General features: G+C 41.6%; 1 protein-coding gene across 1 annotated transcript; it reads left to right on the forward strand.

The window, feature by feature from the left end:
• Nucleotides 1–7,847: 7,847 nt before the first annotated feature.
• LOC132823707 (cytochrome b-c1 complex subunit Rieske, mitochondrial) lies at nt 7,848–16,526 on the forward strand. Its single transcript, XM_060837687.1, has 2 exons — nt 7,848–8,124; nt 15,746–16,526. Exons 1-2 carry the CDS (start codon nt 7,914–7,916, stop codon nt 16,354–16,356), a joined length of 822 nt encoding a protein of 273 aa, XP_060693670.1. The 5' UTR covers nt 7,848–7,913; the 3' UTR covers nt 16,357–16,526.
• The last annotated feature ends 9,610 nt before the right edge of the window (nt 16,527–26,136 follow it).

The following is a 26,136-nucleotide window of genomic DNA, read 5'->3' on the forward strand; positions in this document are numbered from 1 at the left end:
ATGTAACTGTGTAATGTAGTAGAGAGATGTTGGAGGAAAATGATGTGGTCAATTATGTCAATGGCTGCAGACAGATCAAGAAGGACAAAGAGGAAGAGTTTACCTTTGTCACAATGTGACTGTATTAAGAGCTGTTTTGTTAGTGAGGCAGGGGTGAAAATATGTTTATGGGGATTCAAGGGAGGAGTTCCGAGAAAGATGGGGAATGATTTGTGAGTCAGTAAGATATTCCAGGAGTCTAAGAAGAAAGGGAAGTTGGATATTGGGAAGTAATTTGCAGGAATGAAGTTGAAGCCTCTATTTTTGAGGCAATGATGATGTATAATGTGGGAAAATGTGAAGTTCAGTTCTGGAAGGGAGGACAAAAGAATAGAGCATTATCTAGATGGAGAAAAGTTCCAGAAAGCAATTTACAGAAAGGAACATGAGGGTACTTACACACAAAACACAAAAAGGCAGGTGGAACAGATAACCAGGAAAGTGAATGGAATGATGGCTCTTATTTCAAGGTGGTTGGATAATTAGAGTAGGGAAGCCTTATTGAAGTATTTTCTCCATGGATCTGGATGACACAAGTTTCAGTACAACGGTAGAAACTTTATTATTGGACAACCGTTGAAAGATTCTCAATGACACCAAAGGAGTCATGTAGCCTACTTGTGGTGGCACTTCTTTACAAATCTCTACTCTACACACAAAGGCAGGATATTTTATAGGTATAATAAAGAGGTCGACAAGTCACATGGTCGATTGCTGTCACATTGTTTAAGACAGGTAATTACTATTTTCCAATGCCCAGTGATTGCCGATTTCCTGTGATAACTAGTGAATGGTTGATAGGGACTGGTTATTGTATTCTTTATAATTAATCTGTTGATGGATAGAGATTTAGCCAGAAAGACTTCGCTTTGTTCTCATTGTTGGATTCACATGCCCATGTTATTAGGTAGGGGAAGCATGGTAATGTGAACAGGAGGCAGTTAATAGGGTTATAGCCAAGGCTATCAGTCTTGTCCAGGCAGGACAAATACCTTTGCCTGAGGCTGCATGTATGGCTCCAAAGGATTCTATTCTCCGGGAGTCAGAGAGCAGGCATGCTATCGATACTGCAGTGAGTCCTTTCAGCAGTGGAATATTCAACCCTTGAGTTCCCAATATGTCATGATAAAGAAGTAAAAATGAAACTTATTCTTTCGTTGCTTTCTAACATCCCCATTCCCCCTATTGACTATTTAGATAATCAAGCAGGTCCCCTCAGAGCCTATACAGAAAACACTTGGACAACAGTGGCCATAAGCAGTGGAGCACTAGAATGCAGGCGATTACAATTAGTATTGTAATCCCGGTATGTAGGAGCAGGCCTCCCAGTTGTCCAAGAACGCCCCCTGATGGCAATCCCTCCATGCCATTGCTAAACCCATTGTCAATAGTTTGGAGAGTCTGAATTTCCTCCAGAGAGGTCAGTGATATTAGTGGACTCATCAGGGATGTAGGTGCAGCACTCCGCCCTAACAACAGCACAGGTACCACCCTCCTTGGCTTGCAGGAAGTCCAGGGCCAAATGATTCTGGAGGGCCACAGTTCTAATTGCAAGTAGCTCCACGTTATTTTCAGTAAAGACACCAGCCATGTCATTGGTGACCCTTTCCCATATGCTTCTGAGTTTACTAATTTTGGGCATGTAAGTAGATTCCCGTTGGAGGAGAGAACATTCCCACCCAGGTGAGGAACCCGGTGAGGGACCTTCTGGGTCTTGGGGGTGGGGGTAAGTTGTCCAAAACACGAATGCAGGGTACAACATATCCCACGTAACACAACCCCGTCGAATTGGAGGGAAGCCAGGGGTAGACTTTCAACCCACAAATAAAGTACATGCCATAGAGTCACAGAGATGTACAGAAACATACCCTTCAGTACAACCTGTCCACGCCGACCGGATATCCTAACCTAATCTAGTCCCACCTCCCAGCACCCAGCCCATATCCCTCCAAACCCTTCCTATTCATATATCCATCAAATGCCTTTTGAATGTTGCAATTGTACCAGCCTCCACCACTTCCTCTGGCAGCTCATTCCTTACGCATACCACTCTCTCTGTGAAAAACTTGCGCCTTAGGTCTATTTCATATATTTCCCTTCTTACCCTAAACCTATTCCCTCTCGTTCTGGACTCTCTGATACCAGGGAAAAGACTTTGTCTATTTATCCTATCTATCCCCTTCATAATTTTGTAAACCTCTATAAGGTCACCCCTCAGCCTCTGATGATCCAGGAAAAACTGCCCCAGCCTGTTCAGCCTCTCCCTATAGCTCAAATTCTCCAATACTGGCAACATCCTTGTAAATCTTTTCTGAACCCTTTCAAGTTTTACACTATCCTTCCGATAGGAAAGAGACCAGAATTGCATGTAATATTCCAAAAGTGGCCTAACCAATGTCCTGTACAGCCACAACATGACCTCCCAACTCCTGTACTCAATGCTCTGACCAATAAAAGAAGGCATACCGAACGCCTTTTCACTATCCTACCTACCTGCAACTCCACTTTTAAGGAGCTACGAACCTGCACTCCAAGGTCCCTTTTTTCTGTAACACTCCTGAGGACCTTACCATTAAGTGTATAAGTCCTATTCATCTAAATTAAACTCAATCTGCCACTTCTCAACCCTTTGGCCCATCTGATCAAAATCCCGTTGTAATCTGAGGTAACCTTCTTTGCTGTCCACTGCACCTCCAAGTTTGGTGTCATCTGCAAACTTAACTAACTATACCTCTTATGCTCACATTTAAATCATTTATATAAATGATGAAAAGTAGTAGACCCAGCACCAATCCTTGAGACATTCCGGTGGTCACAAGCTTCCAGTCTGAAAAACAATCCTCCACCACAACCCTCTGTCTTCTACCTTTATACCAGTTCTGTATCCAAATGGTTAGATCTCCTTGTATTACATGAGATCTAACCTTGCTCACCAGTCTCCCATGAGGAACCTTGTTGAATGCCTTACTGAAGTCCATACAGATCACATCTGCTGTTCTGCCATCACAAATCCTTTTTGTTATTTCTTCAAAAACCTCAATCAAGTTTGTGGGACATGATGTCCCATGCACAAAGCCATGTTGACTATCCCTAATCAGTCCTTGCCTTTCTAGAAATACATTTACATCCTGTCCCTCAGGATTCCCTCCAATAACTTGCCCACCACCGACATCAGGCTCACTGTTCTGTAGCTCCCTGGTTTGTCCTTACCACCCTTCTGAAACAGTGGCACCACATTAGCCAACCTCCAGTCTTCCAGCACCTTACCTGTGACTATCAATGACACAAATATCTCAGCAAGGGGCCCAGCAATCACTTCCTTAACTTCCCACAGAGTTCTTGGGTACACCTAATCAGGTCTTGAGATTTATCCACTTTTATGTGTTTCAAGATATCCAGCAGTTCCTCCTCTGCAATATGGACATTTTCCATATTAAAATTAGATTAGATTAGATTACCTACAGCGTGGAAACAAGCCCTTCGGCCCAAAAAGTCCATACCGACCCTTCGAAGAGCAACCCACCCAGACCCATTCTCCTACATTTACCCCTTCACCTAACACTACAGGCAATTTAGCATAGCCAATTCAGCAAACCTGCACATTTTTGGATTATGGGAGGAACTGGGGCACCCGGAGAAAACCCACGCAGAAACAGGGAGAATGTGCAAACTCCACACAGCCTGAGGCAGGAATTGAACACGGGCCTCTGGTGCTTTGAGGCAGCAGTGCTAACCACTGTGCCGTTGTAAACTGTTCAGATGGAAACTGCAGCCCCTCCCTACACACACACACACACACACACACACACACACCTCTGTCATTCCAGAGGCAGCCTTATATTTGTTGCTCAGCAGACCAATCAAGTACAAAGTAGCAATATTCCATTAAATTCTGACTAGGTTTGATAATGGGAATATCAAAATAGCACTTACACCTCCCCACATAAGTGTCTTTACAGGGTTTCCCTCCCTGCCTGAAACAAATGGTGTAGTCGATGGTGTTGTTGGGAACCATAAGGGAGGGAGGTCTTTGGGATCGGTTGTAATTAGACTGATACCAGTCCCTGAATATGGTCAGGTTATACCCTGCTGACTGTCATTCCCGTGCATCATCCGTGTTAGCAGGATCACCAGAAAGGTGATGCAGTAGCCATTCAGCCACTTTTTGTCAGTGAAAACATACAGCCCACAAAGGTTATTCATATTCTATCTTTCAGGGAGGGGAGGTCGGACTGTCCCAGGTGCCCATGGCGTCCTCATGGGCTTCCCATAAACCACCTCAGCTGAAGACAGACTGATTTTGCTTGAAGGGGTAAACCTCATATGGAACAGAGTCAAGGACAGGACCTTCAAACAGTTTAGGCTGGTTTCCTGCTTTCGTTTGCCAGCTTATTTTTTTAATGTGCCATTTGCTCATTCCACGATTCCAGTCGCTTTTGGGCAGTGAGTGCAATGGAATTGTTTTATTGCTAGTTCCATGCAGATCCCCTGGTTAATTTTAGCCACGAAGTGTGGCCCATCGTCTGAGCTTATTGTCTCTGGGAGTCCATAGTGGAAATTACTTCCCTCAACAATATTTTTACCACTGTTGCAGCCGTGTTGTCCATTTTCGGGATTGCCTCAATCCATCTGCTGAAGGCATCTACTATTACAAAACAATACTTATGACATTGTACCTTGGGTAATTATATTAAATTTAGTTGTAGACAATTGAAAGGCCCACCAGGCAAGGGAGTAGTCCCAAAACTGCAAGGCATCCCTTTTCCAGCATTTGTCTTTTTGCAGATGAAGCATGCTTTGGCTTGTTTCTCAGCTGTTTTCTGGGAATCAGGGTGCCACCAGGTTTGTAGTAAAGTGCTGACCATTCTCTCCTTGCCTAGGTGTGTCTAGTTATGTACAAAATCCACCAAGGTTGGTAAAAGCAAAAAAGGAACACAGACCCATCCCACAGTTTGGTATGAACATCAAGGGTGTACCCCATCTGTGACCCACAGTCTGTGTTCCTCTGCAGGGGCGCCCCTTGTAAGTGACATATCTCACACATATCTGGCATACCTGTCTTTATACTTTTTGCAACTAGGTGTTGCTGTCAGCCCAACAGAATCAGGAAAGTAGGGTGTAAGGCTGTCTGGTTGGCGGCAGTATTACTTGCATGTTGCCGTTGGAGATTCTGTCAGCGGCACCAGTGTGAGCTGAACATTTGATCACTGCTAGGCTGGACGTTAACTGTGAGGCCTTCAAAAGATTATGCACAAAAAAAGGCGTTACTAATGGGTTGCTCTGTGGAGGTTAAAAATCCCTTATACTTCCACAAGGCGCTGTGGTCGTGGGCAACACTGAAAGCATAGCAAGAGTCTGTATAAATATTGGCCGATTTCCCTTCAGCCATGATGCAAGCCCGAGTGAGGGCAAACAATTCAGCCTTCTGTGCTGACAGTAGATTTCAAAGCCTACACATTCAACCACTTCAGAATCCATAGCAATTGCATATCTGGAGCATCGCTGACCTGAAGGTGAAATAAAGAAGCTGCCATTCACATAAAAAGTGAAGTCCGCATGTTCAAGTGGCAGCTCTGTGGTATTCCAGTTCCAATGAGATTCATCAGTACTGACTGAAGGGGCTTTGTGATTATGGGGAGGCTGAACAAGCTCAGCTTTTATGTGACCTTTGGAGTGCGATTTGGTGCCGTTCTGGCCATCCCAGTAATAAATAAGGGCTCTTCTCATCTGTGATCTGGTGTTTTCAGAACAGTCCATGTTATTCATATGTATCATGTCAGTGACACTTGAAGGGACATATTGTAGGACCATAGAGTTAAACAATGGTGAGTCCTTGCCGCAGTTAGAAGTTTGATTCCCAGCAAAGGTTCCATAACAGGCAACAAACCTTTCGCAACAGTCTCCCCTCGATTCTCCCACCTTGAGTCTGCAGTCCTGGACTTTGCTAATGTTAATAGGCTGTTGCAGGGTGCACTCTAATGACTGGACAACTTGGTTCACTTGAGTGTCCTCTTTGAATCTGTTGTTTAAGTCTTCATAAGTGTGGATCAGGCCCTTTCCGTCACTCTTGCCCGTTTGTTCCTGCCACGTAGTAACATATTCTGGTGACAAGATCATACAACAGAGGGCAAACTGATGCTGGGGTGTTGCATTGTACATTCGAATTGTGCACTGGACATATTGGGTGAATTGGGCAGGTTTATCTTAATGATCCAGAGCCTGATTCACTCTCATGATCATCTCTTGAAGTTCCCAGGGGACATAGAGCTCGATAGTTGGTGGCTCATCTTCCTCATCTGCCTTGGGGTTTAGTAGCTGTCTTATGGGGAGCATAGCTTTGGGGGTGACATGGTGATGGTGAACTCCAGTGCAAAGATAACAGGTTGCCGCTGGTATTCTCGAGCGCATCTTAACCCAACCAGCTATGCAGGGCTTGGGTACAGTGGCAGGGATGGTGTCATAGGTGGCTCAACAAGAGGCACCAACACACCAGGGTGACATCCCCAATCCTCCTCTACCTCGGTATCAGTCTTACTGCAGCTGTACAAGGTGCTGGTGAGACCACATCTGGTGTACTGTGAGCAAGGTTTGATCCTCTTATTTAAGCAAAGCTATTCTTCATTGGAGGCAGTTCAGAGAAAGTTCACTGGGATGATTCCTTGTATAGACGGATTGTCTTAAGAGTAAATGGTAAACAGATTAGAACTCTACTCATTGGAGTTTAGAAAAATAAGAAGTGACTTCTTTGAAACATATCTGGTTCTTAAGCAGCTTGACAGGGTAAATGCTGAGACAATGGTTCCCCTCATGGAACAGATTAGGAGTAGAGAACATAAGCTCAGAATAAAGGGACACCAATTTAAAATTGAGGAATTTCTTCTCTCAGAGAGTTGAGAGTCTTTGGAACTCTAAGCCACACAGAGAGGTTTGGAAGCAGAGTCCTTGTGTATACTTTATGATGTGCAGGTGCCAATGTTGGACTGGGGTGGATAAAGTCAAAAATCACCCGACACTAGGGCTCCTTCCTCATTTTTGACTATGTATGTTTAAGGTTGAGATAGACAGATTCCTGATAAGGGGAATCAAGGGCTATGTGGAAAAGGTGGACATGAGGAATGTCAGATCAACTATGATCCTATTGTACAACATAGCAGAGAGGCCAAATGGCCTACTCCTGTTCTTAGTTCTTATGGTCTTATCAGTGTGAATTTAGAGGAGAGAGTTACAAAGTTATAAAGGGAAGGTCCATCACATAACATGGGAACCAGGAGTGAAACTTAGTGGTCAATAGTTTGGTGAAAAGGAGTGAATCTCATGGGCAAATGAGTTCACAGAGGGCAGAACCTCAATTTCTCTAGTCATTCAGCATTCTCTATACCTACCAGCCTTACCCTTCACACTAACAGAAACATACTCTCAACTCTTAGGTTCTTTGTTACTGTAAATGCAACCCAACACCTTGAATGATTCCAACTCCAGGTCAGAGACTAAGTAGATAAAGAGGAGGCTGGAAGAGCACAGCAAGCCAAGCAACATCAAGAGGTAGAGAAGTCAACATTTCGGATATCCTAAACATTGACTTCTCCACCTCCTAATGCTGTCTGGTTTGCTGTGCTCTTCCAACCTCCTCTTTCTTTCTATTTCTGCACCTGCGCACTGCAAAGAGACAATATTGGATGTGCCGCGCCCACTGACTGCAAATACGCACGCGCACTGCCCACAGACGGCACTGGTGCATGCACACTGCCCACCGTCGGCACTAGCACCTGCGCACTTCGCGTTGACCCGGCGCCTGCGCAGTGGGTGTCCCCTCCCCCCTCCAACGTCCTTTGGTTTAAGGTCGCTGTCGGCGGTTCCCGATTGCCGGCTCCGCCATGTTGTCGCTGATCGGTCGTTCGGGGCCTTTCGCCCCGTACCTGTCCGCTACCACTAACATCGTGCCGTCGCAGCTCCAGCCGTTGGTGCTGGGCTTGGTTCGCAAGGCCGATGCGGTGATGATGGATGTGAAGAGACCAGTGCTCTGCCGGGAGTCGTTGCAGGGCCAGGCGGCCCGGAGCGGCGCCGTTGTTACCGCCGGCCTCAACGGTGAGTGCAGCGGGAGAGGGGCCCGGGCCCGGGGATTGAGCAGTCAGAGCTGTTGTCTCCCACCGGGGGCGGGGGCGGAGGCGGATCCTGTGGCGAATCGGCCCGGCTGCTCCCGGGCTCCGTGACCTTGTGGATCAGGGTCAATGTGAGAATTGCCGTTTTAAAGCATGGGTCTCCAGGAAAGTCTACCGCACTGTAGCTGTATGCTGTAATATACCCATAAACTCTTTCAAAACGGCCATGTCCCAGAGTTTTAATTTAATATCAAAATACAGACGTTGCTGGGGCTACTGGACGGTCCCCGCATAATGTTGTGGGCGGAGCAATTCAGTTCACATCAAAAGAGAAAATGTTGGAAAATCTCAGCAGGTCTGGCAGCATCTGTAAGGAGAGGAAAGCTTTGATAAAGGGTCAGTTAGACTCGAAACGTCAGCTCTTTCCTCTCCTTACAGATGGTGCCAGACCTGCTGAGGTTTCCCAGCATTTTCTCTTTTGGCTTCAGATTCCAGCATCTGCAGTAATTTTGCTCTTATTAAGACAGTTGACATTTTTGGTGGTGACCTTTTCAGTAGAGCCATGCTGTTAGAACAGCTTTACTGATGTGCAGCCCACCTGTAACTTCAAGAACGGTTACACCTGAAATGTTGACTTCTCCATCTCCTGAAGTTGCCTCACTTGCTTTGTTCTTCAAGACTCAGCTGTAACTTCTGTGTCTGGGCAAGGTCAGAAGTCACATGACATCTGGTTATAGTCCACAAGTTTATTTGAAATTGTGGTGCTGCTCAGGTGAAGTGTCTGGATTTTAAAAGAAAGTAAATTTGTAGATATATCTAGAGTGGTTGTACCCCTAATCCATTACTTAAGAGTCATAGAAATATACAGCACGGAAACACACCCTTTGGTCCAACCTGTCCATGCCGAACAAATGTCCCAACCCAATCTAGTCCCACCTGCCAGCACCTGGCCCATATCCCTCCAAACCCTTCCTATTCATATATCCATCCGGATGCCTTTCAAATGTTGCAATTGTACTAGCCTCCACCACTTCCTCTTGCAGCTCATTCCATACATGTACCACCCTCTGTGTGAAAAAGTCGCCCCTTAGGTCTCTCTTATATCTTTCCCCTCTCATTCTAAACCTATGCCCTCTAGTTCTGGACTCTCCCACCCCAGGAGAAAGACTTCTTCACCACTTTAGCTTGACAGTCTGAAGTTGCCACCTGGCAATGAGAGAGTATTGGTCAAGTCTGCTAACCTTTCTGTGGGACTGATTCTGGAGCGGGTAAAGACTGCATTCACGAGTTCAAGATGTGAGAGCCGATTGAATTAACCTGGCTGTCTAACTTTCTATGGTCATCTAGTCTGTGTTTGGATGGTTTAAAATGGAAAAATAGCTATATGTGGAGGATCGTTCTTTTATTTATAGCTTTAGATTTATTCTCAATCCCTCTGTTAGCAGTACTTTGGTCTCGTTTGATTTTGAAGTAACTATTCTAATTTGTACTTCCTGGGTTTGACTTTGTATGTGTTGGTAAAAAAAATCTTTAATCTGATAGACCATAGGCTTGGCCTTTTTGATACTAGTTTCAGATGCTCTGTATAGATGCATTATGCCTAATCACTGCAAATTCCAGAAACCCCATAGAAAGTATTCGGACAGATGTAAATGTAATGAATAGGTGTCTTATAATTGGCGATAACAAGTATGGGGTTGTTTGGATAAGAAATGCTTTAGAAATATGTGCTCTATAGCGTTTGGTGGTGGTGTCATCTGCTTAAACTATTTAACCTTACTTCATGGATGTTGACTTCCACAGCTGCCTATCAAGTAGAGAGAGCTAGGAGTATAACAATTCACAGCCTGTAACCAAAATAAGTTGTTTTCTTTCCCCCCTGTTTTAAGACTTAACAAAAAACATCAATGTATAATGGATATATGTGTCTCTTCAAAATTGCACCCTGCTCGATGTCCAGTCCCCACTTGTTCTGACTAGATTCTGTCATTTGTTTGTGTAACGTGCCGGATGTGAGTTTGCTCAATGAGCTGGCAAGTTCGCTTTTGGATGTTTCGTCACCAACGCACTCAAACAGCAGCTAATGAACTATACAAACAGCAAGCAAACTAACTTCATTTGCAAAATACCTTGCAAGAACTATAACAAATACTATGTTGGACAAACAGGCAGAAAACTTGCCACCAGGATACATGAACGCAAAAAATTAATAGCCACAAAAAGACATGACCCACTATCACTAGTATCCTTACATACAGATGAGGAAGGACACCATTTCAACTGGGACAGCACACTCATCCAAGGATAAGCCAAACAGAGACATGCACAAGAATTCCTGGAAGCATGGCATTCCAATCGGAACTCTAGCAACAAACACATCAACTTGGACCCCATTTACCACCCTCTGAGGGGAAAAAAAGGAAGTGGCATCACCAAACTAGAAAACCTAAACACATAAATAGAAAGTGGGTCACAACACCAGTGCTTCACCAGAAGCTCACTGATGTTACCTAGTATGATGATGAAATGTCTGAAAACACTTTCCAGCTTGGTGAGAAAACTTGCATCCAGAACCTCAACCTGAGCTACAAATCCTCTCAACTCATTAATTCTTTATTCATTGGTGTACAGTGCAACTGAGGATACTGCCTTAAAATCAAGAGTGTGGTGCTGGAAAAGCACAGCAGGTCAGGCAGAATCCGAGGAGCTAGAGAATTGACATTTCACACGTAAGCCCTTCCTGATGAAGGGCTTATGCCTGAAACATTGATTCTCCTGCTCCTCAGATGTTGCCTGACCTGCTGTGCTTTTCCACCACTGTACTGTTGACTTTGATCTCCAGCATCTGCAATCCTCTTTTTCCCTATTGGCTTAAAATGCATTGCGACAGAACTTGACTTCAGTTTAACATGTTTTAAACACATATCACTCAATGTTATTTTTTAAGAAATTGTACTTTTTATACTATAATAATTGTGCAAATATCCTAATGAGGTCATCTATTTTTAAATCAAAAAAAAGTTCTGAGTATTACTGGGGGTGATGAAATTAGGGATAGTGGACCTCCCAAAGACTTTGGGGTCCAAGTATACTGATCACTAACTTTGTACTCAACCATTACATTTTAATGTCAGACCAATTGGATGGTAGCCTTTAAAACCAGAAATGCATGAACAGAAGACCTTTTCTGCAGCTTTCATCAGTTCCATAAAAGGGAGACTGTTACTTGAAAAATCCTTTGTGTGTTTAGTTGCACTTCAGCCATGCAATCCTGATTCCTGGGTATTTAAGTGTGAGCAAGCCAGAGGACCTCCTTTTGGCCTGCTCCTTCATTAACAGATCCAGACAGCAGACAGTGGAGGAGACCATAGTTGCCAGCTGTTTGCCCCATATCGTGAAAAATGTCCATATTATAGAGGAGGAAGTACTGGATGTCTTGAAATGCATAAAGGTGGATAAATCCCTGGAACTTGATCAGGTGTACCCTAGAACTCTGGGAACCTAGGGAAGTGTTTGCTGGGCTCCTTGCTGAGATATTTGTATCATCGATAGTCACAGGTGAGGTGCCAGAAGACTGGAGGTTGGCTAATGTGCCACTATTTAAGAAGAGTGGTAAGGACAAGCCATGAAATTGTAGACAGGTGAGCCTGACGTTGGTGGTGAGCAAGTTGGAGGAATCTGAAGGTCAGGATTTTCATATTTGGAAAGGCAAGGATTGATTTGGGATAGTCAACATGGCTTTGTGCGTGGAAAATCATGTTTCACAAACTTAATTGACTTTTTTTTTGGAAAAAGTAACACAGAATTGATGAGGGGAGAGGTGTGATCTATGTGGACTTCAGTAAGACGTTCAACAAGGTTCCCCATGAGAGACTGGTTAGTAAGGTTAGATCTCATGGAATACGTGGAGAACTAGCCAGTTGGATGTAGAACTGGCTTGATGGTAGAAGACGGAGGGTGGTGGTGGAGGGTTGTTTTTCAGACTGGAGGCCTGTGACCAGTGGAGTGCCACAAGGATCAGTGCTGGGTTCACTCCTTTCTGCCAATTATAGAAATTATTTGGCTATTAACAGGGGAAGTATTGTTAGTAAATTTGCAGATGACACAAATTGGAGGTATAGTGGACAGCAAAGAAGGTTACCTCAGATTACAACAGGATCTTGATCAGATGGGCCAGTGGGCTAAGGAGCGACAGTTTAATTTAGATAAATGCGAAGTGCTGCATTTTGGGAAAGCAAATCTTAGCAGGACTTTCCACTTAACGTAAGGTCCGAGGGAGTGTTGCTGAACAAAGACCTTGGAGTACAGGTTCATTACTCCTTTGAAAGTGAAGTTGCAGGTAGATAGGATAGTGAAGAAGGTGTTTGGTCTGCTTTCCTTTATTGGTCAGGTTATTGAGTACAGGAGTTGGGAGGTCATGTTGCAGCTGTCCAGGACATTGGTTAGGCCACTGTTGGAATATTGCGTGCAATTCTGGTCTTCCTATCGGAAAGATGTTGTGAATCTTTTCTGAATCCTTTCAAGTTTCACAAGGATGTTGCCAGGGTTGGAGGACTTGAGCTGTAGGGAGAGGCTGAACAGGCTGGGGCTGTTTTCCATGGAGTGCTGAAAGCTGAAGGGTGACCTTATAGCGGTTTATATAATCATGAGGGGCATGTATAGGAGCTGCCAGAGGAAGTAGTGGATGCTAGTACAATTGCAACATTTAAAAGGCATCTGATGGGTATATGATTTGGAAGGGTTCTGAAGGATAAAGGCCAAGTGCTGGCAAATGGTGCTAGATTAGGTTGGGATATCTGGTCGGCACTGATGAGTTGGACCAAAGGATCTGTTTCTGTGCTGAACATCTTTATGACTGTCTGTCTCATGGCTTTCGTTCGTGACCAGGTTTCAGTGGAGAGGGATAACGTGGTGCCCACCAATGCAATCAATACTTCTAGGAACAGGTGGCACTGTATGGGGTGGACTGCCTCATCTCCACCTCCACCTCCATTTTGATTTTAATCCCCTCCCCCTCTCTCCTCCCTTTCACTTACTTAGTGGTTTGCATTACCCTTACCATACTTTGCATATGAATTGATTAATTGGAAACACAGGCAATGTAATAGGAGTGGATAACAGGTGAAAGGTATCATGAGTGACTTGGTGGTCGGGGAACAGAGACATTCAGTTGTATGGAAGAGTATTCCTGGGAAAAAAGAAGAAAATAAAATATCCTCCCTTTTTTGTTACAGCAATGCAAAGCCCTGAACAGATCACACCTGAATTACTAGATAGTCTGTATACAGTATACTGAAATGTATTCGCCTCAGAAGGCATTGAGCACAAGTGCATCAGAATAGATGCATTGTATATATTCCTTAAACTAGACTTGAATTCTAGTTGGAAGGCTGGTAAATCATTTTGAAGTTTTGAAAGGAATTGCTGAGTAAATGGATTCAGATCCTTTCTACTGGTGTGGCAATCTTAGACAAAGTGATAAGCCTTTAAAACCAGATCCATTCTGAAGAGAATTTAGGAAACACTTCTACTTCCCTTTGGGTAAAGGAATGTGAAACACATTCCACAAAGAAACTGTAAACAACAGTCTAATTGAATCTATGATTGCAACTTTTTTTAGTAAAGGGTTCTTGTGAATTATGATATCTTAATAGATGCCATTTAAATGTAGTTCAACTGTAATAACATTGAATAGCAGACCAGATTTGAGGCTGACTGGCCTACCTATTTCTGTTTCCTGTTTATTAAAATGTTTTTATTTTGTTCAATATTGTGTTCTTGCAATTTGAGCTGAAGTTATAATTTGATCATTGCTAAAGCATACATGACTTGCAGTTGGTTTTAGTTTTAAAATCTCATTGTAATTGGTAACTGCTGCAACTTAAAGGACCAAATAGTTATACATTTTCAAAGTTGTCAGTTTGGAGTCAACTTTTCAATTCTAAATATCTCAAGAAAAAGTAAATTAAGTTCACTTTACATAATTTGGCAATCTAAAACTCAATGTCTGGCTCGCTACTTTTTTGATGTTAACAGACTTAAAATATTTCACTACATGTACAACTTTTCCCCCAAACAATGTGTTGGTAAAAGATTATTTAATTCTCCTTTTAAATAAATATTAAGAATTGGCCTGTGACTTCAGGGACAACAGTTTTAATTAACGTCTTGAGTCATCAATGAAAAAAACTCTTCAGGTAGGTTTTGGTGCCTTCTGTTGTAGAATTGGCTTCATTTACTTTGCTGCTGCTATTGGAATGGTTTTACCAAACCTGATTTGGATTTGAATGAAGAATGAATTCATGGTTTGGGAAATTTTGATCTACACTTACAACTTTAGCAGTGTTTTGAAATGCCAATTTTATTATTTTACTATAATACAAAATATATCACTAAAATCCAAATTAGTTTGACATGGATCCTTCCTACTGCAGATCTATTCTTCATAATGTTTTGGTGTATATGGAAGCATGCACGATAAGTCTTCATCTCTGATGTTTATCACAAGCTTGAAACGTTGCAATAAGTATGCGCTGTTAAGCAACAAATAAATTTAAAGAAGCTCTCATTGTTCATTCAGAAGGAAAATTAAGGCCCATGGTTTGTAATATCTCTGGCAAAAAAAAACACTTTGGAGGCAGCTTTAGAAATAGAGGTGGTATAGGAATTGCATTCAGCTTGAGATAACAAGGCCAAAAATGTCAATGGATAACATAGTAGATAGCATCCAATAAGATGCAGCAGCAAGTGGAATTAAGGGTTGTGATCAATTAGCCTGCCAACACAACTTTATTGATGTTTTTAATCAGGAAAAATGTACCAAGAGCTTCCAACAAATCACATGCTGGTGTTGGAAAAAGTGCAGCTGTGACTGAAATTTTGATTTGAAGAGTTAGGTTGAGTATTTATTATGTTGAATGATGTCTGTTTTGGTTTAAATAACTTAGCCATTTGGGTGTAGTATTTCAGGACATGTAGTAAACATAGAATTTTCTGCCTTAGGAAGCAATTAAACATAAATTACAGGACAGTAGGCAAGTGTTGACAAGTCACTCCATAAAGTCAGGAGCGTACATGCATTTGCCTTGTTTGCTAGCAGAGAACAGGTAATAGTGATTGGGCAGCTCACTTGGCTTTGTGCCATAAATAGAAAAGTTTATAGAACAATGGCAAAGAGTAGGCTGCCAATTAGCTGCTGTCTCAAATTAACTTATACCGATACAAATGGGAAAGCTTAAATATTACCCAGAGTATTCATTTGATCATACTATTATGTAACATAAATTCGGTAGTTGGTATTAAAATTCTAGTAAAATTAATATTTTTCATGGGTTTGGAAATTATATATACAAGCTTTTGTTGGAAATATTTATTGCTGGATTTTGAGGCAGATAAAGGGAAAAATGCTATTTTGCGATCACTTCTTGAGAATGGGGTGCCAATAGTGGTAGAAGTTAGATTTAGCAGGTTTGGAAAAAATCTGTACAAAGGATTTATATTGTTTACCAAATGTTAGGAGAGAGCTACACGCAAATGGGAATCAAAGTTTAAGTTTTATAAAATTCAGATTTTTGAATGAATAATCTTGTCTTTTTTATTTTGCACAGTTGCATCCAGCGTTCGATACGCACACAGCGATATTAAAGTTCCAGACTTCTCTGATTATAGACGACAAGAAGTTCAAGATGCCAGGAAAAGCTCACAAGATAGCAGTGATTTCAGGAGAGGTTTCTCTTATTTCTTAACTGGATCCACAGCTGTTATGGGAGCTTATGCTGCAAAGAATGTTGTTACTCAGTTTATCACAAGCATGAGTGCCTCTGCTGATGTGTTAGCATTGTCTAAGATTGAAGTCAAGCTGAATGAAATTCCAGAAGGCAAGAACATGACCTTCAAATGGAGAGGCAAACCCCTTTTCATCCGCCACCGTTCTCCTAAGGAAATTGAGGTCGAACAGGCAGTGACCTTGGCTGAGTTGCGACATCCAGAATTAGATTCTGACCGAGTGAAAGATCCAAAGTGGATGATTTTAATTGGTGTTTGCACTCACCTGGGTTGTGTACCGATATCCAATGCTGGTGATTATGGTGGCTACTACTGTCCTTGTCATGGGTCTCACTATGATTCATCAGGGAGAATCAGGAAAGGCCCAGCTCCACTTAACTTGGAAGTGCCACCATATGAGTTCATTAACGAAGATCTTGTAATTGTCGGTTAATGTTATGAACTTTAATTCGAGTACCTTCCACTTTTACTGGTGTGATATTGAACTGAACATTCTTAGCACCAGCTTGTTAAAGTAGTCTTTGTGATTTTGAGTGCTTGTTGGGGAAGGGGGTTGATGTAAATCAAGTTCAACATCAATAAATATTGATTTTGCATCATCAATTGTAGTCCAATTTTTGAAAAGTATGTCCTGCGATTTCATTTCACATTGGTAATTGTACAGGTCACCATCAAAAACTTGTACACTTGCAGGTGCGCTAGTTACTATGGGAATTGATAAAACCATTCTTGCACAAATGTAATCTTTAAAAATTTTAACTTAGTTGAAATTTCAACTGTCTTCCTTATTTAAGTACGTCTTGCCTAATTTATGTATTGCATAATGTATGGTAAATTTAGAGAAGTAGTTTTCTTTACCAAATAAAAATGCATCCAGCAGAAAAGTTCCAAATCTATTAGTGCTTAGATCTGAAAATATAGATTAATACCACAACCGATTCTGTTCTATCGAATATGTCCTCTGTCAAATATTCCAACGCTTTCATGTAGTCGTATTTTCAAAATCCAAGTTCTTAAGGGAGCTTAGCTTTCAGGGATTTATAAGAAGCTCACTGATCCATAATTATCAACAAAGCTATGTGCACCAGCATGGAGGGACTTGGGTGGACAAAGTTAAAAATCACACAACACCAGGTTATAGTCCAACAGGTTTATTTGGAAGCACTAGCTTTCAGAGCGCCAGTCCTGCAACCACCTGATGAAGGAGCAGTGCTCTGAAAGCTAGTGCTTCCAAATAAGTCTGCTGGACTATAACCTGATGTTATGTGATTTTTAACTGTATACGTTAGCTCGTTTATGGTAACTTTACTATTCAACTTTGTGGAGAATTAAATGTGTTGGCCTTTTTTAAAAAGGGACACCACTGCTGATATTATCCTTCATTCTTTCCCCACTTACACTTTCCTGTGTCCTACGCAAGCACCAGACTTGTAATTTCTGAAATTCTAAAACTAATTGAGCAACTGGCTTGTATTATTTGTCACTAGGAGGTAACTAATTTTATGTCAACAGATTTCACTTGAGTATTTTTGTTGGGAATATTCAAGCTTGTAAATGAATGAATTTACAAGTTGGGTGCATTCATTTTTTTTTTAAAAAATTGAACAATGCCCAGAAGATTTTAATTATTTCATTTCTTAACAGTGGATGGCATTCAACTTTGTGGATTTCACACACAACTGGATTTTTGAACTTGATGGACACTTGAATACATCACGTATTTTAAGTGAAATATCAATGGAACTGTAATTACATCTGTCCTAAATTGAATTTTTTGAGTGGTTAGCACTGTTGCCTCACAGTGCCAGAGACCTGGGTTCAATGCCTGCCTCGGGCTACAGGCTGCGTGGAGTTTGCACATTCTCCCCATGCCTGCGTGGGTTTCCTCTGGGTGCTCCGGTTTCCTCCCACAGTCCAGAGATGTGCAATTCAGGTGAATTGGCCATACTAAATTGCTCGTAGTGTTAGGCGAAGGGGTAAATGTATGGGGGGGTTGCGCTTTGGTGGGTCAGGATGGACTTGTTGGGCCGAAAGGCCTGTTTCCACGCTAAATAATCTAATCTAACCATTTTATAATCCATGTGCTAGTACTTTGTCTTGTGCTGGTGTTATCATTTGGAATAAGATTTTAAACTGGCCTTTTACTACTAGGCACTGGTTCATCAATTGTTTTCATTTCTGGTTTTTTTTTGTGGTTATTCCCAAACTGTCACCAAACTCCTCAGAAGTACAAATGTATAGGAATGCAGTTAATATTGGCATGGTACATTCACCAGATCTGTGTGCACAATGGCAATTTTGCCATATAAAAGAAAGATGGAAGATTATCGTTAAGTAGAACGTAGCTCAATTCAAAAGAAGTATGATTATTTTCCACACAACTAACCTGATAAAAATGTGATCTATTGATTCATTTACTAGTATATAGCTATAATTGAAGTATTTGCATAAGCGGCATGCAGGAGCTGTATCATGCAACAAGATCATTGTTAATAATGTCCTCCCCACTTAGAGCTCCATCTAGTGTTTGAACTAGTAATTGTAAAACATTCTTGCAATGCAGATTAGTTCAAATGCCAATTAGATTTCAGAAAGATTTGAAATATTTTCTTTTTGGCGTTTCATTATACTGTTGAAGATTGTAATTCTTTTTTAATTTTCTCTCAATTTTCATCTCCCCTACCACATTGTTTTGTTTCATTAGTTCTTTAAATATTCACTCTAATTTTATGTGGGCCTGAGGATTTTTAGTTCAACCATGGTCTTGGGATGCTGGAATCCAGATGACAGGATGTATTGAGTAGCATAAGATTTCTATTTATCTTTCTGGATCTCCATTCTTACTGTGAACGAGGTTAATGAAGCATTCAAATATGATGGAGCTTAGATAATGTCAACCCTGGTTTCCTTGTGAACAAACAAGTTGGATATAATCTTGAATCTGATGTTGAGTTTGTCTTAGCAATGGAACTGAGATGCTTTCCCTGACCTGATTCCCTTGTAACTTTGTCACCTGCTCCAATGCTGCAGCGTTCAGAATCTTTTAGCCCTTAAATATTCTGATTTCTTAAATTTCTTTAGCAATACATCATGCCAGAGAATGATGAATTTATATTTTAGATGATAAGCTTTAGGGTTGTTCTCTGAAATTTGAGAGACCGGCAAATTCCTTTGCTCCATTTGCTGTACTTAATTTCCAGTTTAAGAATAGCATCAAAACTGTTTATATTTTAAACCATTACCTCTGAATTAACCTCTTAGTTTCTGTGAGTCTCTGCACGTTCTGAACTGGGCTCGTTATTAAGACTGGTTATTGGACTTTATGATAATTCTCATAGCGAGCAATATAATTGATATTCATTTTTGTCAACCTAAGCTAGTTTTAAAATTCATCTTTGAATCATAAACTAATCATCCCTGTAAAATACATAGTAATAGTATGTAACTATTACCTTGTTGAACTTAAATGCAGAAACCAACTGTTAATTCGAGCAATCCACGCTTAGGCTTATTTAACAAATTTCCTTGGTAGTTGTACATTAATAATGCAGTTGATATGTTCGGTGTGCTGTGTAGGGATTATCAGGAGAATGTACTTGTGCTAATGTTAGTATTAAATGTAAAAGCTTACAGGTAGTTAATACCTGTGATAACTTGCAAAATGAATGTGCATCATCTCAAAGTTCCCTGTATTTTATGTGTTCAATTTGAGCCACATGTCAGCATATTTTGCTATTAAAGATTCCTCTGTTTCCTGTCATAAGCTTTTAATATGCTACTTTTTAAAAACTAATTTATTTTCCTGCGATTGCTTTCTTAAAGTCTATGGAATAAATGGTTTATGTTTAAATTGTAGAATTGATCTAAACTAGCAAATTTACTGTTAGGAAAGATGCTCCTGTTTAAATTGAACAAGACCTTCAACACTGTTGGAATGTAAGGATGAATTTAAGAATGTTATACTTTGCTTTCTGAATTCAATTTTATTCAAAGGGTCTGTTGTTATCAATGGACAATGGGACACTTCTCAGTTTTATTCAGTGTTCATAATAAATATCTTCAAGGTCATATAAATAAGTGCATTTATTCCACCATATTGGTTTTTTTTTTCAAACAATTTGAAAGGGAAATGGCAAATTGGATGGGGCTTTGGTGAGAGCACTTTTGGATCATTATTGAAGGAAGGATAACTCTGCAGTGAGTGTTCACTTATTTGCACTTGGGGTGGAGGAGTTGCCTCAGGATGAGGGGCCGAGTAAGTTCGGTCGATGTCCTCTGGCATTTAAAAGAATGAGATATTCTAATTGAAACATATAAGCATTTAAAGGGGTTTGTTCCCATTGAGGAATCTTAAAACATGAGGGCACAGTCTTGAAAAAAGGGGTAAAACCTTTCTGGCTGTGAAAAATTACTGGGTGTGTGGTGTGTATTTGTGTAAGTATGTTGGATTATCACGTTGAGAGTCTGATCGTGTGATGTAATAATGACACTGTCGGCCATTTTTTGGTGGGAAACCACTTAGTCTAACCTTGATGTGGAGGAGCCAGTGTTGGACTGAGGTGTACAAAGTTTAAAAATAACGCAACGCAGGTTATAATCAAACAAGTTTATTTGGAAGCACTAGCTTTTGGAGCGCTGCTCCTTCATCAGGTAGTTGTCAGTCTATCTGTAGAGTGAGTACATTTTATTGAAATTTCTGCAGCTTCCTGGTCCTTCTTGAAGCATAAAGTGAATCTTTGGAATTAAGGACACTCAAATGTTGAATACATTTGATGCTGACTTGGAATGAAGGAATATGGAGAACGGACTGGCAAGTAGAGTTGAGCCCACATTCAGGTGTGAATGTAATAAACAGAGTCAGTCTGATGAGTCATACCATATACTCCTTTTCCTATTTTTGGTGTTACTCTGTAATCCTATATGAAGGAGTTTTGGCTGTGTGAAAAATTGTTTTATTCAACAGCTACCTTCATGACTTTTTAATGGAAGTTTAAACAATTTTCTGCTATGTCCCATGCCAATTGGGCCTGTCACAGTGACTCCTTAAACTAACTGAAAATTTATGGCAATTTGGAAATAGTATCATCAAAAGCAAAAAAAAAATCAACATTTTTTTTTCCTGCAAACGATATCATTTGCAGACACTCAGCCCCAATGAAGTATTGTATCTATATTCATTTTAAAGTTTCTTACTCAACTGATGAGGTTGCATGTGTTTCAGTGAATTTCTGTATATTCACCAGATGTGATTATCTCTTGTTGCTGCCTCTCCCTAGGTTACGTAGACACAGACTCATTGACATTTATAGAGTCATAGAGATGTACAGCTGGGAAAGAGACCCTTTAGTCCAACTAGTCCATGCTGACCAGATATTTCAACCTAATCTAGTCTTATTTGCCAGCACTTGGCCCAATCCTTCTAAACCCTTCCTATTAAATGTTGCAATTGTACCAGCCTCCTACTTCTGGCAACTCATTCCATACACACATCACCTTCTGTTTGAAAATGTTGCCCTGTAGGTTCCTTTTAAATCCTGTCTGTCAGGATTCTCTCCTACACCACCTTGTGCACTCCGGATGTCAGGCTCACCGGTCTATTGTTCCCTTGCTTGTCCTTACCACCCTTTTAAAATAATGGCACCACGTTAGTCAACCTCCAGTCTTCCAGTTCCTCACCTGTGACTATTGATGATACAAATATCTCAGCAAGAAGCCCAGCAATCACTTCCCTAGCTTCCCACAGAGTTCTAAGGTATGCCTGGTCAGGTGTTGGGGATTTATCCACCTTTATGCATTTCAAGACATCTAGCACCTCCAAGTCTGGAATATGGATGTTTTTCCAAGATGTCACCATCGCTTTCCCTAAATTCTGTATCTTCAATGTACTTCACAGTAAACACTGATGCAAAATACTCGTTTAGTATCTCCCCCATCTCCTGTGGCTTCACACAAAGGCCGTCTCTCCCTAGTTAACCTTGTGTCCTTAATGTTTTTGTTTTCCTCAATGTCCTGTTAAGAAAAGCCTTTTTCTTTCATTCTTGTTTACTTAGGCTTCTGAAAGACTTCTTTCCTCTCTACACATTAACAGCACAGAAATGGAATGAGTGGAGACTGTCAAGCTCCTCGGAGTGGTCATCCACAACAAGCTTTCTTGGACTCTTCGTGTGGACGCGCTGGTTAGAAAGGCCCAACAAGGTCTCTTCTTCCTCAAGCAAGTGAGGAAATTTGGCATGATGGCGAATACCCTTGCCAACTTGTATAGATGTGGCATCGAGAGCATTCTGTCTGGATATATCACTATCTGGTGTGGCAACTGTATCATTCAAGATCAGAGACAGTTACAGAGAGTGGTGAACTCGGCTTGGACAATCGCAAAGGCCAACCTCCCATCTACAGAATCCATCTACCAGGCCTGCTGTCGAGGAAAGGCCGGCAGCATTCTCAAAGATCCATCCCACCCTGGCAACGTTTTTCTACGACCTCTACCATCCGGGAGAAGATACAGAAGCTTGAACACATCAGTCGGTTTCGCAACAGTTTGTACCTGCTGTTGTTAGAATACTGAATGGACTCACAAACTCTTAACATTCGTCTGTACCAGTGTTTTTATTTTTGCCAATGTTACCTATTATTTGCTATCAATGCTACTTAACTTTGTGCTCTGTCAGTATTACACACAAGACAAAGCTTTTCACTGTGTCTTAGTACATGTGACAATAAATTCAATTCAATTCAATTCAATTCAATTCAATTCAATTCCAACTATGATGGTCTGGGGATCGCCAGAACTGCCCTTCTGCTGGTATGGATCCTTTCCTTCGTGAACTGCACTTACTTGTGATCCCTTTCCATCTGTCTGTCCCTGAGTTGTAAATCATAGTAAACATTTCAGCAATTAACTCATTAGGTTATTTCACCAATTAGCTTAATTCACTTGATTCTTTGGAATGCTTATCTTGACTCCTCATTAAAACATTGTGTTTCCATCTGTAAAACGATAAGTCATCTTCATGGAACTGAAGAACAAAAACCCATTTACCTCGCACCCAAACTTCCAAATGATAATTCATCACAAGCTGTGTCGTGAATTTTCCTATATACCTAGTTTTTCTTTTGCGTATGTACAAATTTATTTCTCTGAAAAGGTCAGTAAGATGCACTGACTGAAGCAAGTTTGAGAGACTAATTGGAAAATTTCCCTGCTGTATCCTGGAGGGAAACAGACCGTGGGTTTGAACTAGCAAGTCAAATATATGAAAAACACCAAACTCAAATGACCATCTCCTAAAAAAACCTAGGGACCAAAATTAATGAAAACAATATTACATTACATTAGACTTACAGTGTGGAAACAGGCCCTTTGGCCCAACAAGTCCACACCGACCCGCCGAAGCGCAACCCACCCATACCCCTACATTTACCCCTAACCTAACACTATGGGCAATTTAGCATAGCCAATTCACCTGACCCGCACATCTTTGGACGGTGGGAGGAAACCGGAGCACTCGGAGGAAACCCACGCAGACACGGGGAGAACGTGCAAACTCCACACAGTCAGTCACCTGAGTCGGGAATTGAACCCGGTCGCCTGTAGACCCCGGTTCAATTCCCGACTCAGGCGACTGACTGTATGGAGTTTGCACGTTCTCCCCGTGTCTGCGTGGGTTTCCTCCGGGTGCTCCGGTTTCCTCCCACAGTCCAAAGATGTGCGGGTCAGGTGAATTGGCCAAGCTAAATTGCCCGTAGTGTTAGGGGTAAATGTAGGGGTATGGGTGGGTTGCGCTTCGGCGGGTCGGTGTGGACTTGTTGGGCCGAAGGGCCTGTTTCCACACTGTAAGTCTAATCTAATCTACTAAGTTAATGTTTTGAGTCCATTGACTCTACTTATATTAACCATGCACAGTGATTCCAGCATTCTCTATTTTTATTTCAGTTCTCCAGAATCCTTAGTACTTGCTTTTATTAGCAAAATATTATGGCTGGGATCGCACCAAATTTGAAATTTAATTTGGTTGAACATTTTGAATGCTTAGCTTCTCTTCCTACAGTTTCCCTCGCCATTGTTCTACACAGTCTTTGGCTCAAAAATTGAAACCACTATGTAGCTTTCATAGTTTAGAGCATTCTAGAGACCTTTCATTATTTAGACAGTGATAATAGATAGAATTTCTTTGGATCTACTTCACTCCTCTATAAAGGATTTGACAACGCTCACTGATGTTTTGAGATGCCCATATTAACATGATACTAGACATAATTGCAACTATTATTGAAAAATTAATCTGTTACAGCAAATGCTTTTAATAAATTTCACCATGAGTAGTTACTTTATCTCTGAGGTTTTTGTAATATGGATGTGAATCAAAGTTGAGTTATGTTCCTTGTTTCCATGACAATGTTGAACTTACTGCAATTAATAAACCTTGATATATGAAGAGAGATTCAGGAGGTTCTATTGTTTTGTTAATCATCGTTTGTTAACCTGCTGAAAAATGCAATTATTATATGGAATAACACAGATATTTGGAACGCTATCTCTCTTGAAGTATCAGGTCATTTATGAGCTTTGGGGCAGAACATCCCATTTTCCACTAAAAGTATTTTATTGAGTGAGATTCAGGCACTCCGTCCATTGTGATACAGTGGCTTTTCTCATACAACATTTAGCTCTTTATCTTGTTAATTATGCAGCCAAGTTCTTCGGTGCCCTTCTTGTGAAAGTACATCTCAGTGCAGGCAGAAGTGCCCACCACCACTGGGACCTTGCAACATTCATGCCATTGGTGCTACATTTTGAAGTCCAGCTGCTAACCACTCCAGATGCTGCGAACCAGGAACTGCCCTTCACACAGTGGTGCTCCACCATCATCACTGAGGAATTAGCTCAGAAAAGGCAAGTAAACTGCAAACTTCACAGAAAGCGACCTGGGGTTGCTGCTGCATGGGGTGAGAGAGAGGAGAACTATCCTTTCTCTTGTAGAGGAGGCCAAGAAACCAGGCTCAGCCTGGACACAGATGGTTGCCCGGGTCAGTGTTGTGTCCTGGGTTAAGGAACTGTGCAGCAGTGCAAGATGAAGATGAATAGTTTTCTGTATTCCTCAAGGGTGAGTGCCATGTCAACTGCTGTCTTATGCTTGCAGGGCTACTTCTCGTTCTAACACCGACACTGCACATGCAAACTACAATTCTCACTAATACATTGATCATGTCCATTCCACCATCCCTATCCATGTCATCTTCCCCAACTGTTAACCCTTCTTGTCCTCTATATTTCCTGTTTACTCATAGGTCACAGCTTACTACCTTGCCTACCACTGCATTGCTGCTGACTGTTCTTCTGTCCACTTCAAAATACTCAATCCCTCCCCTAGACTATTTGCAAGAAAAACTGGACAAAATCAGACAGCCAGGGCCTGGGCTGACCTGGTCAGTGGAGGGTGGTGGTGGAGGCTGGCTGGCACTATAATGTGTCTCACTTCTTTCAAGGAGAAATAGTTTAATTGGCTGGAAAAGAGCACAAGTGTTCCTGTGGGGGAAGTGAAACTTCAATGGCAAACCGTGTAAGTTTCATTCTGCTTTGCTGAGCTACTATCCCAGTAATGCCAGTGCTAACTCATTTTGAATGTGTCCATGCTCTTATTCCTCTTGCACAATGCATACTAACAGTATCTAGCGAATGTCTGCCCAGAGAGTTCAGTACCACAGACCCTCAGTGCCACCTTTACCTCTGAGGAGGAAACCGCTGATCCCTCAGAGGACACACTAACAATGTTTTCACTTGCACCCTCCACCAGCTCAGACACTTCCACCTTAGGGAGTATTCTATATAGATTAGACTTGACAGCATTATCTGGTGAACATATCACTGATACATTGGGACAGGGAGCGAGGGACCTTCGCTTCAAGCCAGATGTCCATTCCTCTCAGAGAGACTGGGTGGTGCCAGCAGGAAATCAGAGGGAGGAGGAGCCATACATAGACCCTCTTGAAGCTTCTTCAGGATATTCCAGAAATTTCTGGCCCTTCTGCCTCCCATGCCTGTGATGCCAAAGCTTGCTGATGTTAATGTTAAGGATGCAAAACCTTGCCTTAAGGAGACCTATAGTCTAATCTATTATGACCCTTTCGGGCATGTGAATAACATTGTACCTTTATTGTGTGTCAATCTTAAGGTTTTATAAAATTGTCATGAGCCATGTTTAAAGGGAGTACC

The sequence above is a fragment of the Hemiscyllium ocellatum genome, chromosome 17 (assembly GCF_020745735.1).
Source record: "Hemiscyllium ocellatum isolate sHemOce1 chromosome 17, sHemOce1.pat.X.cur, whole genome shotgun sequence".
Lineage (NCBI taxonomy): Eukaryota > Metazoa > Chordata > Chondrichthyes > Orectolobiformes > Hemiscylliidae > Hemiscyllium > Hemiscyllium ocellatum.

Bases quoted from the DNA above. Each gene is read 5' to 3' on its own strand.
- LOC132823707 (XM_060837687.1), top strand. From the start codon at position 7,914: ATGTTGTCGCTGATCGGTCGTTCGGGGCCTTTCGCCCCGTACCTGTCC. The intron at 8,125-15,745 runs GTGAGTGCAGCG...TATTTTGCACAG, and splicing joins TGTTACCGCCGGCCTCAACG to TTGCATCCAGCGTTCGATAC.